This window comes from Salmo trutta, chromosome 30 (genome assembly GCF_901001165.1).
Source record: "Salmo trutta chromosome 30, fSalTru1.1, whole genome shotgun sequence".
NCBI lineage: Eukaryota > Metazoa > Chordata > Actinopteri > Salmoniformes > Salmonidae > Salmo > Salmo trutta.
Window position 1 is genome coordinate 23,489,676 of NC_042986.1, and position 13,707 is coordinate 23,503,382.

Genomic DNA, 13,707 nt, shown 5'->3' on the forward strand with positions numbered 1-13,707 from the left:
GTTGTCTATTCCATTTGCACAACAGCATGTGAAATGTATTGTCAATCAGTGTTGCTTCCTAAGTGGACAGTTTGATTTCACAGAAGTGTGATTGACTTGGAGTTACATTGTGTTGTTTAAGTGTTCCCTTTATTTCTTTGAGCAGTGTATCTGGCAGCACCCAAGGGGGCTTGAACTTCCTAGCTCTCCCTGTAGATTTTGCTCAGACAGTGTCCCCATGAGTGACAGAACACTGAGCCAATCACGGCGCAACTAGAGGACATTACCAACCCTTAGTTCTGTATTTTCTACTGGGCTAGGCTGAAAAACCTGCATCTTGGAGCTGCCTTACTCAAGAAAGCAACAAAGAGATCATGTTTGTATGCGGCTTTATTAACTCAATCATCATTTTTTTTTTTTTACATTGTTTGCAAACTGATATTTGAGGTATTCATGCCAAAACAACATGCAAAACAGGCAACAAAAACACAAAATAAAAATATATATTTTATAGCTAAACAGGTGGGGCTCTGCACCACTTGCCCTGAATGACAGGTCGCATCTGATCTGAATTAATCCAGAGACCATGACATTATTGAAAAAGTAGGAGAAGCCATATAATAAACTGTCATTCTAACATCTACGACACGTGTACCACTTAATGTTTTCAGAAAGTTCATTTAAGTTTCATAGATTGTGCTGAACAGGCAACCCTGCCACACATAAAATGGCCCTAAACTCGTGCTTTTGTCCTGCTTCACAAGTGAACGGGATTCGGGGAAACAACATTTGCACTCTACAGTTCCGTATTGTGATTATTATGCAGTCATTTACAGCCAATACGATATCGATAGACTAACTGGATCAACTGAACGCATGCTTTTCTATTTGAAAAACTAGCTGTCATAAAGCAGAAATAACTACGATACCGTTTAGCTCAGCTGAAGTGATGACCAGGTTGTGAGTTAGTGATGGAGAACATTGAGGAGACGCCATTTCGGATCACCCATACCGTCCAAGCGCTGGGCTCCGCACTACGGGGAGAGCCTGAAAATGTTCCTGATGCTAATGGTCTGGGTAGCGGGGACAGAATCTCTAGTGAGCCGGTGAAGCTTTGGTTCAAAGAAAGCAGCGCTAAGAATCTCCGAAACAGGGACTTCTTGTCACCCACCACGGTGCTGAACACGCTTTATGCAGACGGACAGGTCGGTCTGTTAACGTTAGCTAACTGACGCTAGCTTGCTTCTTCTTATTTAATTCTCGTATAACCCCATTGTATTTTGCCTTTGAATTGCTTTGCAGTTGGTGCACTGGTTGTTATGTATGGGTTGACAGCACGCGCTTCTCTCTTTGACAGGTTGAACTCTCGAGAGATATGTGGAGGCAAATTGTACCCCACACTGTCATCAACTTCCACTTGATAATTGTGAACGAAATTGAATTCATACATTTTCTAATTTGAGACGGTTGGCATTGCCATCATCGACAACATTTAAACATTGCTGCAAGTATTATTAACCCCTGACTGGCAAATACAATGTGGGTCACACTGCTAAATGTGCCACCGTCTTTCTACATGGCATCGGTCAATACAACACCACACAATCCTGTAGGAGGCAAATGAAGCCAATACCACTACAGGCAGAAGGCTATTACTGCAATAGTTTTTGACTGTGTGATTGATAGTGCATATGTCTTTGCATGCTAGAAAACTGTTTGCTATCCATGAACAGCATGTACAGTTGAAGTCATTAAAACTCGTTTCTCAACCACTCCCCCTGATTTCTTGTTAACAAACTATAGTTTTGGCAAGTCGGTTAGGACATCTACTTTGTGCATGACACAAGTCATTTTTCCAACAATTATTTACAGACACAGTGAATTAATCTGTCACAATTCCAGTGGGTCAGAAGTTTACATACACTAAATTGACTGTGCCTTTAAACAGCTTGGAAAATTCCAGAAAATGATGTCATTGCTTTAGAAGCTTCTGATAGGCTAATTGACGTCATTTGAGTCAATTGGAGGTGTACCAGTGGATGTATTTCAAGGCCTACCTTCAAATTCAGTGCCTCTTTGCTTGACATGGGAAAATCAAAAGAAATCAGCCAAGACCTCAGAAAACAAACTGTAGACCTCCACAAGTCTGGTTCATCCTTGGGAGCAATTTCCAAACGCCTGAAGGTACCACGTTCATCTGTACAAACAATAGTATGCAAGTATAAACACCATGGGACCACACAATTGTCATACTGCTCAGGAAGGAGATGCATTCTTGTCTTCTAGAGATGAATGTACTTTGGTGCGAAAAGTGCAAATCAATCCCAGAACAACAGCAAAGGACCTTGTGAAGATTCTGGGGGAAATAGGTACAAAAGTATCTATATCCACAGTAAAACGAGTCCTATATCGACATAACCTGAAAGGACGCTCAGCAAGGAAGAAGCCACTGTTCCAAAACCGCCATAAAAAAAGATCGTACTTTTTGGAGAAATGTCCTCTGGTCTGATGAAACAAAATTGAACTGTTTGGCCATAATGACCATCATTATGTTTGGAGGAAAAAGGGGGAGCCTTGCAAGCCGAAGAACACCATCCCAACCATGAAGCACGGGGGTGGTAGCATCATGTTGTGGGGGTGCTTTGCTGCAGGAGGGACTGGTACACTTCACAAAATAGATGGCATCATGAGGAGGAAAAGGATGTGAATATTGAAGCAACATCTTAAGACATCAGTCAGGAAGTTAAAGCTTGGTCGCAAATGGGTCTTCCAAATAGACAATGACCCAAAGCATACTTCCAAAGTTGTGGCAAACTGGCTTAAGGACAACAAAGTCAAGCTATTGGAGTGGCCATCACAAAGCCCTGACCTCAATCCTGTAGAAAATTTGTTGACAGAACTGAAAAAGTGGGTGCGCGCAAGGAGGCCTACAAACCTGACTCGGTTACACCAGCTCTGTCATGAGGAATGGGCCAAAATTCACCCAACTTATTGTGGGAAGCTTGTGGAAGGCTACCCAAAACGTTTGACACAAGTTAAACAATTTAAAGGCAATGCTACCAAATACTAATTGAGTGTATGTAAACTTCTGACCCACTGGGAATGTGATGAAAGAAATAAAAGCTAAAATTAATCACTCTTTTCTATTATTCTGACATTTCACCTTCTTAAAATAAAGTGGTGATCCTAACTGACCTAAGACAGGGAATTTTTACTAGGATTAACTGTCAGGAATTGTGAAAAACTGAGTTTAAATGGATTTGGCCAAGGTGTACGTACATTTCAGACTTCAACTGTAAGTGCGATGTGTTTGTGTGTAGGTTCCCCCAGCAGTGATGGTTAGACTGCAGTCCCTGAGGGGGACAGGGGTTCTCCCTGTGGCTGGGGGGGAACTTATGGGAGAGGGGCTGAGGGTGCGGGTCGACCGGACTGCTGCGTTTCAGAAGGTCCTGAGTGACTCGTCGTTGTACCTGACGCCTCCTTGCCAGAGACAGGGGTGTGTGGTGCTCAACTGCCCCGCCCTGCACCCCAAACCAAATTTACCCTCCCCTGACACCCTCACGCTGGGGCAACTACGCACTGTGCTGCTGACTGACCACTTAGGGGCGCTACTGAGGAGACAGGGGTGAGTAAGGAGATTACTAGTCTGCCATAATGTCAAATTTGGACACGCCTACACTACCGGTCAAAAGTTTTAGAAAAGCTACTAATTCAAGGGTTTTTCTTTTCTTTTTACAATTTTCTACATTGTGGAATAATAGTGAAGACATCAAAACTATGAAATAACACATATGGAATCATGAAGTAACCAAAAAAGTGTTAAACAAATCAAAATATATTTGAGATTCTTCAAATAGCTACCCTTTGTCTTGATGACAGCTTTGCACACTCTTGGCATTCTCTCAACCAGCTTCATGAGGTAGTCACCTGGAATGCATTTCAATTAACAGGTGTGCCTTGTTAAAAGTGAATTTGTGGAATTCCTTTCCTTAATGCGTTTGAGCCAATCAGTTGTGTTGTGACAAGGTAGGGGTGGTATACAGAAGATGGCCCTATTTGGTAAAAGGCGAAGTCCATACTATGGCAAGAACAGCTCAAATAAGTAAAGAGAAACAACAGTCCGTTACTTTAAGGTCAGTCAATCCAGAAAATTTCAAGAACTTTGAAGAAACTTTCAAGTGCTGTCGCAAAAAACATCAAGCTCTGTGATAAAACTCTCTCATGAGGACCGCCACAGGAATGGAATACCCAGAGTTGCCTCTGCTGCAGAGGATAAGTTCATTAGAGTTACCACCCTCAGAAATTGCAGCCCAAATAAATGCACAGAGCTCAAGTAACAGACACATCTCAACATCAACTGTTCAGAGGAGACTGTGTGAATCAGGCCTTCATGGTCGAATTGCTGCAAAGAAACCACTACTAAAGGACACCAATTAGAAGAAGAGACTTGCTTGGGCCAAGAAAAACGAGCAATGGACATTAGACCAGTGGAAATTTGTCCTTTGGTCTGGAGTCCAAATTGGATAGTTTTGGTTCGAACCAAAAATGTGAGGTGTGGGTGAACGGATGATCTCCACGTGTATTTCCCACTGTAAAGCATGGAGGAGGAGGTGTGATGGTGTGTGTGTGTGTGTGTGTGTGCTTTGCTGGTGACAATGTCAGTGATTTATTTAGAATTCAAGGCACACTTAACTAGCATGGCTACCACCGCATTATGCAGCGATGCGCCATCCCATCAGGTTTGCGCTTAGTCCCACTATCATTTATTTTTCAACAGGACAATGACCCAACACCTCCAGGCTGTGTAAGGGCTATTTGACCAAGAAGGGGAGTGATGGTGTGCAGCATCAGATGACTTGGCCTCCACATTCTCCCGACCTCAACCAAACTGAGATGGTTTGGGATGAGTCAGACCGCGGAGTGAAGTAAAAGCAGCCAACAAGTGCTCAGCATATGTGGGAACTCCTTCAAGACTTGGAAAAGCATTCCAGGTGAAGCTGGTTGAGAGTGCCAAGTGTGTGCAAAGCTGTCATCAAGGCAAAGGGTGGCTACATTTGAAGAATCTCAACTATAATATATATTTTGATTTACACTTTTTTTTGATAACTACTTGATTCCATATGTGTTATTTCATAGTTTTGATGTCTTCACTATTATTCTACAATGTAGAAAATAGTAAAATATAAAGAAAAACCCTTGAATGATTAGATGTGTCCAAACGTTTGACTGGTACTGTATGTATCTGCTGAGTTGTGTATGTCAAGTGCACATAAATATGTGATAGACTGTGTAGATATAGGGTGTTGCTTTATCACTATATCATATGTCAGTGTCAGTTGCGTCACTGTTTTTCTCAGGTTTATTGTGTCCTGCTGCCCTGTGCTGCCAGAGGAAAGTGACATCATTGTCTTTCTCCGATTGCTTGGCATCGATTGGCCCACAGTGCCCATCAGCTGGACCAATGATGAGAGGGAGGAGAACATTTTGGAGGCTTTACAGAATTCCCCGTACAGAGAAAGAGAGGAGACAGATGGAGGAAGAAGAGAGAGTGAAGGAAATAATATGGATGGAGATAAAGAGGAGATGCTCAGGGTGAACTTGAAGAGGGTGTTTCAGGAGGAGCACCTGCCAGGGTATGACCCCAGCCTGGGCACCTGTACAGGTGAGACAAACAACATCGACCTTTTGACCTGGGGATTGGCTGTAAATGTCTTAACATATGAATTACCCATACAGTGCATTCGGAAAGTATTCAGACCCCATAACTTTTCCACATTTTGTTACATTAGACTTATTCTAAGGAGGATTAAATATTTTTTTATACCTCATCACTATAAAGCAAAAACAGTTTTGTTTATTATTTTTGCAAATGTATTAAAAATAAAAACCGGAAATATCACATTTACATAAGTATTCAGACCCTTTAATCAGTACTTTGTTGAAGCACATTTTGCAGCTATTACAGCCTCAAGTCTTCAAGCTTGGGACACCTGTATTTGGGGAGTTTCTCTCATTCTTCTCTGCAGATCCTCTCAAGCTCTGTCAAGTTGGATGGGGAGTGTTGCTGCACAGCTATTTTCAGGTCTCCAGAGATGTTTGATCGGGTTCAAGTCCGGGCTCTGGCTGGGCCACTCAAGGACATTCACAGACTTGTCCCGAAGCCACTTCCTCGTTGTATTGGCTGTGTGCTTAAGGTTGTTGTCTTGTTGAAAGGTGAACCATCACCCCTAAAGCAGGTTTTCATCAAGGATCTCTCTGTACATCTTTCCTTTGATTCTGACTAGTCTCCCAGTCCCTGCCGCTGAAAAACATCCCCACAAAATGATGCTGCCACCACCATGCCTCACCATAGGGACGGTGCCAGGTTTCCTCCAGATGTGACGCTTAGAAGGCCAAAGTGTTCAATCTTGGTTTCATCAGACCAGAGAATCTTGTTTCTCATGGTCAGAGTTCTTTAGGTGCCTTTTGGCAAACTCCAAGCAGGCTGTCATGTGCCTTTTACTGAGGAGTGGCTTCTGTCTGGCCACTCTACCATAAAGGTATGATTGGTGGAGTGCTGCAGAGATGGTTGTCCTTCTGGAAGGTTCTCCCATCTCCACAGAGGAACTCTGGTCTGTCAGAGTGACCATCAGGTTCTTGGTCACTTCCCTGACCAAGGCCCTTCTCCCCTGATTGCTCGGTTTGGCCGGGCGGCCAGCTCTAGGAAGAGTCTTGGTGGTTCCAAACTTCTTCCATTTAAGAATTATGAAGGCCACTGTGTTCTTGGGGACCTTCAATGCTGCAGACATTTTTTTTGTACCCTTCCCCAGATCTGTGCTTCGACACAATCCTATCTCGGTGCTCTACGGACATCCACTGTCAACTGTGGGACCTTATATAGACAGGTGTTGTCTTTCCAAATCATGTACAATCAATTGAATTTACCACAGGTGGACTCCAATCAAGTTGTAGAAACATCTCAAGGATGGTCAATGGAAACAGGATGCACCTGAGCTCAATGTTGAGTCTCATAGCAAAGGGTCTGAATACTTATGTAAATAAGGTATTTGTTTTTAATTTAATACATTTGCAAAGATTTCTACAAACCTGTTTTCACTTTGGATTATGGGGTATTGTGTGTAGATTGATGAGGGGGAAAAAATAATTCAATCAATTTTAGAATAGGGCTGTAACGGAACAAAATGTGGAAAAAGGGAAGGGGTCTGAATACTTTCCGAATGCACTGTGCATTGGCAAATGGTAGGGTCAAATTGCTCAATAAAATTGATTTCTTTCACAAGGAGCTAGGCCTATAGGACACCTTTAGATATTAAACTTACTTTAATGTAGTTTAGATAAGTAAAACCTACAGAGATGAACAGTCTATAGGAGCAGTCTGTAACCCATAATCCTGTTGATTTGTTCTCAGTGCAAAGGGACAGTGTGTCTCATCTGGCCCAACTGGACAGGGCTACTGCAGACTGCACTGTGAGTAACATTCCCCCCTCCCCCCCCCCAAAACTTTAAACATCAAGCTACAGCCGTGTACCACTATAGCTGCTATGTTGTGTATGTTCGTACAATACTAAACAGTATAGGGTCTCATGTTTATCACTTCTCTTATTGACCAAGGTATCCACGGCAACCGCAGTACATGTCACTTCCTGTCAGGATGAGTTCCGTCAGCAGCAGATAGCAATGCTGTGGAGAGCAAGTGGTGCAACAGTGACACAGGTTTGTTTGACACAAGGCATTAACTACCACATAATGACTAACTGTACCTCCCCAGACTAACCAGTAGAGGTGCACCAATTTTTGTAAATGAAAAAGAAATTGGTTTATGTTGCTCCAACTTTACTCAGATTTTTATCCAAAATCAGTTTATAAACCTATCCTTGCTGCAACCACATATGATCAGTGTTGGGATTCGTTACTTGTAAAATATGACGTATTGCTCGTAACTTTCAATCAAAATAATGTGTTATATTACAATACTACTTTCTGTGCAAAGTAATGCGTTATGTTACTCCTTATATTACAAACACCATCAAATCCCACTTGCCAACAAGGTATGTTGGTCACCGATTTAATAATGCAGAGGATACAATACTAATGATAGGACAGACATCAAAGCATTTTAATTATTTAACACGAGAATAGCCGTGATGAATACAAATCAGTGTAGATGAAGGGGAGGATTTTTAAGCATTGAGATAAATGGGACATGGATTGTCTATGTGTGCCATTCAGAGGGTGAATGGGCAAGAAAAAATATTTAAGTGCCTTTGAATGGGGTATGGTGGTAGGTGCCAGGTGTACTGATTTGAGTGTGCCAAGAACTGCAATGCAGCTGGGTTTTTCACGTTCAACAGTTTCCTGTGTATATTTAGAATGGTCCACCACCCAAAGGACATCCAGCTAACTTGACACAACTGTGGAAAACATTGGTCAACATGGGCCTGCATCCCTGTGGAACAATTTCAACACCTTGTTGAGTCCATGCCCTGGAAAATTCAGACTCTTCTGAGGATAAAAGCGTGGGTGCAACTCAATATTAGGAAGGAGTTCTTAATGTTTTGTACACTCAGTATACTGCGTATATAGTAAGAATATAACGGAATATAATCAAAATAGAATATATTTTTCCCAAACATACTTTTGTCTTGCGAATGCTCACTTGAGAAATGGATGGACTTGCGGTTATCCCAAGAATAAGTGATATTTTGAAAGAGCATTTAGTTTTTTGTTGTTTAGCAAATGTAAGGGTTTTGAAAAGCTCAGTATCTGCTCTTTGTAATCATATATATATATATATATATATATAGAAATCAAAATGTATTACTTGCATGTGACTGTGGGAGCATTCTCAAATCGCTTTTTGGTAAAAATACAAAATAACAGTATGTTCTGTTTCCCAGCCTCTGTGTCAATTCCATGCTGGGCTGTTCATCAGGCTCTTCATTCACAATTTGACAATGTCTAAAAATATTGTCCGAACAAGGCCACCTCTTAATTTGTAGATTGAATCATTCCAAGAAGAATGAAAATAAAGTGTGATCAGGCCTCACTGTGACAACAGCTTGTATCCATTTAAAACACCAACACTTGTGACAGATAATTTTTTTTCAAACCTTTCCGAGAGAGCCTGGACCAGAGGTGTGGACTCAAGTCACATGACTTGGACTGGAGTCTGACTCGAGACTCGACTTGATATACTTTTTTTAAACTTGAGACTTGATTTGGAGCCTAAAACTCGGGACTCGACTTTGACTTGAGACTGATGACTTGAAAATATTTGGCCAGGTTTTTTAACATTTAGTCACTCATTTTGTGGCACAGAATCAACGTGGATTATTCTCCACGCAGCCAGAGACAATGGCTGCGTTTCAAACGCATATAAAAGACACACCATCCTCCTCTTACCCTTACCTTATGCCATTGGGGGAATCCCCAGGGCCATCTTTGCCAACTGTCCAAACGATTAGCCAAGTAATGGAAGTTGGCAACCTAAGCCCATCAGCCCTCGTTTGTGAGTTTACAATCCTGTTCACTCCGGGGCCTGTAACGCCCCATAATTCAATTTGTGATGATTGTACATTCGCTAAGAAAAGTCAGCCAAAATGTAAAACCAACATCCAATATGGAGAAGTCATCATATTAGTAAAAACAAATGTAAATAAGTTAGAAACTGTGCTAATAATGCACATGACAGCACAAACGCATATCGTGAAAGTAATGATGTTTTTGGAAACATTAGCTAGTGCATACAACTTTCCCTGACATCACACTTCTACATTGTCATTTTCGATTTACCTGATATAGTCAGATGGTTAGCATTCGATGTCTGCGAGTGTGTTGTCTTCTAGCCAATATATGAAATGCAATCATAATTGAGTCTAACGCATATAAAGCACACACAACAGCTACCGGGGGTTCCATGATGACTGAAAACACAACCGTGGGACGAACGAGTGACACATTTCAGGGCAAGGGCAGTCCATTTTAAAATGCATTCATTATTCCCTTGCCCTGCAAGTGTCAACTCATCATAAGTTATGATATTCACTTAATTTGAGGGCTGAGGGGAGAGGGTGTGTATTTTACATGTTTGGAATGCAGCCAGTATCGCACTTGCAAAAATACTGATTGGCTAGTGAAACACACTCAGACCTCTGATTGGACCAGCAAATTGTCAATCAACACAGGCCGGGTGAGCTAGCGCAGTGAGGTTTTGGGGGGTTGCCAGTGTGAAACTGAATGGGGAAAAATCTATATTTTTCTACATATTTTAATAGGCTACATATAGCCAACCATTTGTATTATACCTTTTGCTTATTCGATCTGGTCACTAACCTAGGCCTACGGCATAGCACCAAATTCTTGTTTCAAAAAATCTAATTTGTGCTTCAGAACAAAACTTGCACGTCTTGACTTGACTTAATATTGTCCATATAAAGTAGGGTGAATTCAGAAAGAGTGGGACATTATATAAACTGAGACAGCTTAATCCTGAGATGTTTATTTCTTGATCTGACAAGAGAAAATCTAAACGGTGGTTACTAAGCCCTTGCAGAGAAACCACATCAAAATCACATCACTTCATTAGTGTGACATTATAGAGGGGGCAGAGCAAGCTTCAAACAGCAAGTTGAATCTTGGTTTCCCTGCGTAGCACACAGTAAGGATCAGTGACAGCTTTCTTCTGTTTTGATGTTAGGGTTACAATGCACTGTGCCAAATTGTGATGTAAATGTACATACTGTACTGGTGCATCAAAATACATAAAGTTGCCAATATTATGTTTCAATTTTGTAATTCAGTATTTTTTAGTTGTCCTGCTTTACCAGCCATAGCTAAAGGGGAGGAAAGAGAGATTACCACAAGAACATGGAGTAGCCAGCCAGGATCCCCCGGGCCGTTGGACTTTTTTGACAAACAAGCTCTGTTTTGGTGGTCTCAGGTACATTTTAATGCATTTATTCCATATGAAATACACAGCAAAATGTTTGAATTCCAGTTCAAAATTTGCCTGCTCTGCCGCAGTCTACCATTTTGAAGACTACACATGTAAATGTCATGCCATTTTGTATTTGAGCAATATGATTGGCAGTTCATTCAAGCAGCACCACGGTCCCGATCGGGTCAGTGACTGACGAGATCCACGCTTTTCCATTGCTCACTTTGTGACTGAGAGGTGCCAGTCCTGTCAATAGATTGCTAGAAGATGCATTTGTTCATTCTAGCAGGAGGGGGCTCTGCAGACTTTTTTCTGGTGCTACACATAGGATTTTTATTTAATTTTTGCATTGTAATTTAAACAATGTCTAATATATCTGACATTAATAGTGGAATGATAGTGTTTCACAGTATTACTTACCCTTAGTGTTGTGATTGGCTGTGATATTCTCCTATTGATTTCTCCCGGCTAAGTAGCATCTGTTGTGAAACTGAGAAAGCTGTTCAGACTTTGGCTCTGTTATCTAGCGGAAATCGGACTTTGTGGCTGTGTTATCTAGCGGAAATTGCTCTGTCATTTCCTGGTTGCTAAAATTCTACACTGTTCGCTCAATTTCAGTTTTTTGAGAAAACAAGCATTGACTAGTATAGGGAATCATTGTACCATCAAAAAACTACTAAACTAAAATACCCTGCTAAAAATGACTGTAAACAGCGCTTGGGGAAAACACTGACTATCCTCTTAATTTGTTAATGTAGTGCTGTTATGAACACTGTTATTTGAGGGAATTCAGAAAAAGGTGGGACACTTTTTGCATTTAAGTATTCTGTAACCTCTTCAGACATCTATCCAACATATTATCCCAACACATGATGCATTTCTGAAATCCTCAGATGTTTCCAAATCACACAAAATGTAATTCAATTTTCATTGGGGTACAATTAGGACTATAATAATGGTGTCCCCGTTTATCTCACCTGCTGTCCCAGTCTACCAAATGCAGACTGAAAATATGGTTTTGACTCAGTGTACAGATGGGTGTGTCATGCCTCCTGTGAATATGATATTAAACATATGTTTGTGTGTGATTAGGAAACATCTTTCAGAAATGTATCATGTTGGGCTAAAGCAAAAAGTGTCCCGCTTATTCTGAATTCACCTTAGTGTTTAACAATCTGCTACGGATACATCTTTGCCACAACAGTAGGCTACCTGGTGATTTCATTTATCATTTTCATATTTCAGATAGGTCTAGTTTGGGTGGGTTATATACTTCTGATGGTACTGGTTATATGTCTAAACGTAGCTGGAACATTGCACTTCCTTCAATACTTATGGGATGAAGATGTAACATATTCTGGCAAATTAATTAGGACATTTTGTGAGGAAGAAAAAGGTTACAGAGACATCATGCTTTCCATCCAATCCTGCAACCTAGGCTGCGTACAGGTAGGGCTAGGGACGGGCAACTCCAGTCCTCGGGGTCCTATTGGTGTCACTTTTCCCCAGCCCCAGCTAACACACCTGACTCCAATAATCACCTAATCATGAGCTTTAGTTTAGAATGCAGTTAGTTTTATTCAGCTGTGTTTGCTAGGGATGGAGATGCCCCCGAGGACTGGAGTTGCCCATCCCTGAGGTAGGCCATATGATCCTGCTTGCTCTGGACTCCAGAGAAGTGACATGATATCCCTGCTTGATATTGACTGCTAACATGAATGACTTGCAGTTGATTTCTGTATCTTGCATTTTGAAGATGCATCCCCGTTTATGGCTGTAATGACAGGCTTCATTTGCACAGGGACTGCATGTGCGTGCACAGGGTCGCAAGCTTTGAACCACTCCTTTTTGGAGGTCACGAGTCAAAGTTTGAAAACCACTGAACAAGCAAACAGATTGCTGATTTGCTGTACAGCTATAGGACCGGGTGCAGCGCAAACGCCAAATTGTAGGGAGAGAGGATTGCCATAAATGAGTATGCAGCTCCAAAAATTGTTTGGTGATCAAGAATATGAACCATTTACTTTGCAAGCTCACCAGCAATGGGGCATCAAGGAACAATTACTAGCATAGGTCTACTGGTCTTTTGGTATGTCAAAATTGCCTGATTGTTAAAATGTATTGTTACCTAATCAAAATCTAATGAAAAGGTCTGTCTGGTAACCTCAAATGATTTCAGACAACTTGTTACAACTGGACTGGACTTAACTTGCTTAGAATGCACAACTTGGACTTGACTCGACCGGTTCTACTTTGGACTCGACTTGAGACTTTGACCTTGTGACTTGCTTGTGACTCGAATGATAGTGACTTGGTCACACCTCTGGCCTGGACTATAGTCTACATTACACGTTTACTTGCAGTCTTGAAATGAAATAAACCATCAAATAGATAATAATATTAGAAGACTGGCATAACCACTATGAATTTACTTACTGTGACAACATCGTTTCAGAACATAATATGGCCCATCTTTTCAGTTATGCTACTTTGTGCAATTAATTTATTTAACAGTAAAATTAGTTTCAGCTTGAATTCAGTAGAGACAAGGCTTTTTAAACTATGATACACCAGTAGAGAGATGATTCTGAAAGTAACACACTTGTTACTTAAAGCACCTGTAATAATATTATCCAATTTTAGAAAGTAATGTCTTACGTTAGTCCATTAGTCATAAAAGGATCTGATTACGTAACTAATAATCAGAATCTCTCTCTACCGGTGAGTTATAAACTCAGCAAAAAAAGAAACGTCCTCACTGTGAACTGTGGTTAAGTTTGCTGAAAATAAAG

At 41.2% G+C, this 13,707-nt stretch overlaps 1 protein-coding gene across 2 annotated transcripts in view; it reads left to right on the forward strand.

Moving 5' to 3' along the window:
* Positions 1-776: 776 nt before the first annotated feature.
* LOC115168304 (DALR anticodon-binding domain-containing protein 3-like) overlaps positions 777-13,707 on the forward strand; it is a 34,881-nt gene continuing 21,950 nt past the window's right edge. For both annotated transcript variants that reach the window (XM_029723454.1, XM_029723453.1), the window contains exons 1-5: positions 777-1,184; positions 3,300-3,604; positions 5,337-5,641; positions 7,388-7,446; positions 7,591-7,692. In XM_029723454.1, the coding sequence (XP_029579314.1) occupies positions 951-1,184; positions 3,300-3,604; positions 5,337-5,641; positions 7,388-7,446; positions 7,591-7,692 (1,005 nt within the window). In that variant the 5' untranslated portion in view covers positions 777-950. The remainder of the gene's footprint in view (positions 1,185-3,299; positions 3,605-5,336; positions 5,642-7,387; positions 7,447-7,590; positions 7,693-13,707) is intronic.